This window comes from Octopus bimaculoides, chromosome 5, assembly GCF_046866305.1.
Source record: "Octopus bimaculoides isolate indiv1 chromosome 5, ASM4686630v1, whole genome shotgun sequence".
NCBI lineage: Eukaryota > Metazoa > Mollusca > Cephalopoda > Octopoda > Octopodidae > Octopus > Octopus bimaculoides.
The window spans coordinates 87,109,656-87,114,655 of record NC_142932.1 but is presented as its reverse complement, the minus strand read 5'-3'; the positions used below and the strand labels follow the sequence as shown (position 1 = coordinate 87,114,655).

Here is a 5,000-nt window from a genome sequence, read left to right as displayed (position 1 = left end):
GAAACCTATTTTCTTTCCAATTTTTTATTCTTCTTGTAACCACTTGTGTTGGAATTCAAACCAGTCAGCCAAGACATGCATCACAGGTTGTCTAAGGATGGTTGGCAAATGCATATAACAAAATGGAATGAGACGCGAAAGGAATCCTTTGTAATAGACAAATTGAGGATTTTGTGAGAGAAGTCCATCAATCATAGCATTAATGACAGGTGAAATATCAGCTGATAGCATTTCATCAGAATCTGGAAGTAGAGAAAGGATTACATTAGACTTTGCCTTCAAAACACATCTCAAATAATTATCAAAAAATTCAATTATATATACATTTGCAAATATATAATATTATATATATGCATATATACATATACATACAGTGTGTGTGTGTGTGTGTGTGTGTGTGCATGTGTGTGTGTCTATGTATATTCAGTTCCAACTAAGACATCTAAATTTAATGAATGCCATAGAAAATGTAATCTGATTAAATTACACACCTCCTGCTTTTGGTCTGGCAACAAATGCCTCCTCTCCAAAGTCTTCTTTGATAAGAGTTGGTGCTTCTGCCCACCATTTCTCAGCCATCTTTATTTTGTCATACGCAATTATTCCTGTTGAGAAAGAATATTTAAACATTATTGATTTTGCAGTCAAATAAATAAATAAATGAATATATAGATAGACAGACAGACAGACAGATAGATAGATTTAGTTATTAGGAAAGCGTTATAATTTTAGTGATATTTATTAATCTATTTTTATAATTATCAAATTGATTTAACTTTTCCATGTATATATTAAATATTTGGATTCTTTTATTTGTTTCAGTCATTTGACTGTGGCTATGCTGGAGCACCGCCTTTAGTCAAGCAAGCCGACCCCAGGACTTATTCTTTGTAAGCCTAGTACTTATTTTATCGGCCCCTTTTGCCAAACCACTTAAATGATTTAGAATTTTCCAAGCATGCAATTAAGATAATACTTTCAAATACTTTCCCCTGCCCATTTAGAAAATAATAATTGTTGCTTACCTGTCTTATAACCACTGGGCACAATTGTGGACACCTTCACTCCCCATCGTTCGTTCTCAGCACGGAGAACTTCTGACAGCATGAAGAGAGCAGATTTTGAGCAACAGTAGGCACCCATCAAAGCTACTGGAGCTAAACCAGCATTACTTGATACATTTACAATCCGACCTTGACTTCTGCGGAGTAAAGGTAAGAATTTGCGGCACAACAGGAATGGCCCTCGAAAGTTGACATCCATTAGTTTAAGTGAGTCAGTTGTTGAAATTATCTCAGAATTTCCAATATAACATATTCCAGCATTGTTGACCAATCCCCAAAGAACTGAAAAAGTGAACAATAAATTTAAAAAATTGGTCTTAGAATGTTGAATTGTTTAAATTGAAATGATAAATTAACTATTAAAAAATTCCAGAGGAAAGAAATTCTTTAAAAAAGTAAAGAAAAAATATAAATATCAACTTACTGTAATTTTCTAAGTTATCTGTGACTGTCTTAAAAGCACTGTCGATTTCACTCTGGTCTGACACATCAAGTTGGAGGATGTGTAATAAATTTGAACACTTCTCCTTTAGTTCTGCAGCACCATCACCACTTTTATCAAGGCAACCAGCAAATACTTTAAATCCAAGCTGATCTAATTTGATAGCTAAAGCATGCCCAAATCCTCGATCACAACCTGTTGGGAGTAACAAAAAAAAAAAAAATTAACTTTGAAGTCATTGATTCAAGTGAAGTCATTCTGTACTTAAACCAGAAGCAGTTAAATATCTGAAATGTTAGACCAAGTAACCTTAACTAACTAATGAAGTTGATTAGTTTATGCATTCCACAGTTAACTCTGTACATAATAATTACTTTGTAATTTGTACAAGAAATAAATATTCGGTTTGTAGCGACAAAACTGTAAACACTACTTGTTCTCTGACGGCCTATGCAGTAAAGGTAAAGTATCAAATAATCACAATCAAGCAGCATAAGTAAACAATATCAAACATCACTACCAAACAGTATTAACAAACAACTATATCAGTTTAAAATATCTGACACTCAATTACAAACCTAGTAAATTTTGAGTTAGGAACTTTTAATCTTTATTACAAGGTATGGAAGTAATAAAAGATAGATTTATGCATTAATCAGCAAAGTTTGGAATAGATCTCCCTTGAATTTTGATAGCACGTAGGAAAGAAACAATTGTTTTGTGTCATCGAATTTCTGTTCATTTTTTATAATCTTGCCCCAGTCGTCTCCCCCTCCCACATACACTTCATACACTTTTCCTTTCCACGAAGTGACTTCCAAAACCCACCTATGTCATACTTTGTGCAGATAGTGAAGAGAATTAGCTTCGAAGAACAGAAAATTGATAGCACACTCATCTTATTAACAAAAGAAAAAATTAACATTAAATAAAGAATTGAAAGGAGAAAAAAATGGAGCAGATGAAGAGATTACAGTGGTGTGGATTCGGAAAAAGAGGAGGAAGAAATATATAATAAAACTCACCGGTGATGAAAACAGCTTTGTTGTTTACCGGCAATTTCTGCGTAGGGGTGTTGCGATGAACGACCAGGATAGATATAGCCAACACGATGAAGTCTAAGTGATAAGACTGTGTAGACGAGCTGACAGTCATACAATAAACGATGGCTAGTAATATAAATTTTATAAATAAACTTCTCCGTATGATCGCTTGCTTCTTTAACAGTTTTAGTATCAATAAACAGAGAATTATGTACATGAGAAATTTCATATAATAATTGGAGGAGGAATAAAATTCCTTTTCCGTGTTTAAGTCGGGGCTGCTGGCTATTCTGGAATCAGTACTACTGTCTGGGTGTTGAACTCTGTCGTTTACTGTCATCATTGATTTCATAGTCCTAATAGTGGTAGTAAAAGTTCTTGTTAGTAAGAGACAGAAATTATTACAAGCGTGTTTCACAATCTGAATACTTTCAGTAATCTTTTGGAACTGTTTCGAGCTATTTAGCTGCACGCTGTTTTATAGGTAGGTACTGGTATTTTTAAAAGTGGAAAATCCACCACTTGAAAAAGCTATCTCCCAAACCCCTCCACTTCACTTCCACTTCCATTCTAAAGATCCTGTTTAGATGCTGTGATGGTAATTGGTGGTGGCAGTAAGCAGTCACGAGAGAGAGAGAGAGAGAGAGAAATTGTGACAACCGCGCGTGTAAATGTGTGTGTGCGTTTAAGCAGGTCTGTAGTACTAAAAATTTCATTAATGAATTGTCAAAAAAAGGAAGAAACAAGCAAGGGGTGAAGGTGGTTACTAAAAAATCTTTGATGTTTTTTTCTTTTATTGTTGCAAAGTGGATTTGTTGTTGTTGTTGTCGTTAGTGTGGTAGTTGTACTTGTTAACAAAAACGAAATATAATTATAATAAATATCGACATATGATTACAACTGCAATCAAAATTGATTAACTAAGATTTTAATAAAAACTTTTGAAACTCAGACCACAGTTAAATATTTCATCATTATTCTAAGAGGTAACAAGCTGAAAAGAAGATATGTCCAGCCGAACCATAGACGAAACAGAACATATATTTCTTGTCAGACTGACGGTTTGGGATTAAATATTTTAAAAATATTATAGCATTATAGCTTATCAATCTGTCTATTCACCCATCCATCCATTCATTCATCCAACTATCTATCAATATAGTCATCTGTTTAAATTGCTGTATTTTATTAATTATAAAGTAAAATTGTAATATCGTGTACACACAATTTACATAATTTACAGAAATCATAAAACAAAAATAACTTTCAGGATAACTTTATATCTATTGTATTGGATATGTGTGTACACTTGTGTGCTCGTGCGTATGTGTGTGTGTGTGTATGTGTATGCTTATATTAGTGTGCGTATACCTGAGTGTATGTATACCTTTGTGCATATACCTGTGTAAGCATGTTTATACTTGTAATCATGTGCGTGTGTGTATATATCCATATATACCTATGCGTTTATATTTGTGTGTATATATATAGTGTAAATGTATCTATATATGTTTGCTTGTGTGCGTGTGTGTGTGTGTGTGTACCAGTGTTTAGCTATGTATTGTACGTAAGAGTGTGTACGGCTACTTGTGCGTGTGTATGTGTATGTGTGCCAGTGTAGGAGTGCGCTATTGTGAGTTTGTATGAGTTCGTAGAGAGAAAAGAGAGAAGATTGCACGTGTTCGTGTATATAGTTATATGTATTCATTTGTAAATGTTGTATATGGGAATGTGTGTGTGTGTGTACATATGAGTATATCAGTGTAGGTTCGTAAATGTGTAAGAATACGCAATTGCGCGCGCGGGTGTGTGTGTCTCTGTGTGTGTCTGTGTGTGTGTGTGTGTGTGTGTGTGTTCACGCGGCGCGTGCATTGTGTGTAAAAGATTACTTTGAGTGTGTTTTGTGTAGGATGGATGCTTGAGATGAGGGTGATGAGTTTGTGTGAGTGTGTGTGTGTGTGTGTGTGTGTGTGTGTGTGCGAATGTATGTAAGTATGTGTGTGTGTATCTTGTTACGCCTTTGTATTGTAAGACAAGTGCTTGTGCACGTGTGTATGTGTATGTGTGTGAAAAAATATAAAGTTTGCATTGACAGGAATTGAACTCAGAACGCCGAGAACTGGAATGGATAACGGAACTAACGATTCTGCTAATTCGCAGAATGTGTACGGATGAGTGTGTGTGTGTGTGTGGTCGGTCAAGTACCCTCCCTGTATCCAGGAGTCTTGCCAAGATTCTCCTTATTTGTTGTACAGTCAGTCAGGCTCCTGTTTCTGGTCCATTCTTCTAAGTCGTCAGTCCACAAACGTCTTTGACATCTTGCTCGCTTCCTCTAGCACAAAATACGTAACTCCGCACCTAAAATTGAGATTAATAGATTGCTATATTATGTCAAGCGTCCTCTGCGGAGCAGAAACTCGGACAACCTACAGAGCAACTAGAAAAAAATAG

The 5,000-nt window shown here is 35.1% G+C and overlaps 1 protein-coding gene across 1 annotated transcript in view; it reads right to left on the bottom strand.

Annotated features, from left to right (window-relative positions):
• The window catches only part of LOC106879333 (estradiol 17-beta-dehydrogenase 2), a 5,700-nt gene extending 803 nt beyond the window's left edge, over positions 1-4,897 (bottom strand). Inside the window, exons 1-5 of the mRNA XM_014928842.3 lie at positions 2,532-4,897; positions 1,489-1,701; positions 1,026-1,346; positions 492-605; positions 1-242 (exon numbers count right to left, since the gene is read on the bottom strand). The exon at positions 1-242 is cut by the window's left edge and continues 803 nt beyond it. Of these exons, the coding sequence (XP_014784328.1) occupies positions 25-242; positions 492-605; positions 1,026-1,346; positions 1,489-1,701; positions 2,532-2,901 (1,236 nt within the window). The 5' untranslated portion in view covers positions 2,902-4,897 and the 3' untranslated portion in view covers positions 1-24. The remainder of the gene's footprint in view (positions 243-491; positions 606-1,025; positions 1,347-1,488; positions 1,702-2,531) is intronic.
• Between the last annotated feature and the right edge of the window lie 103 nt (positions 4,898-5,000).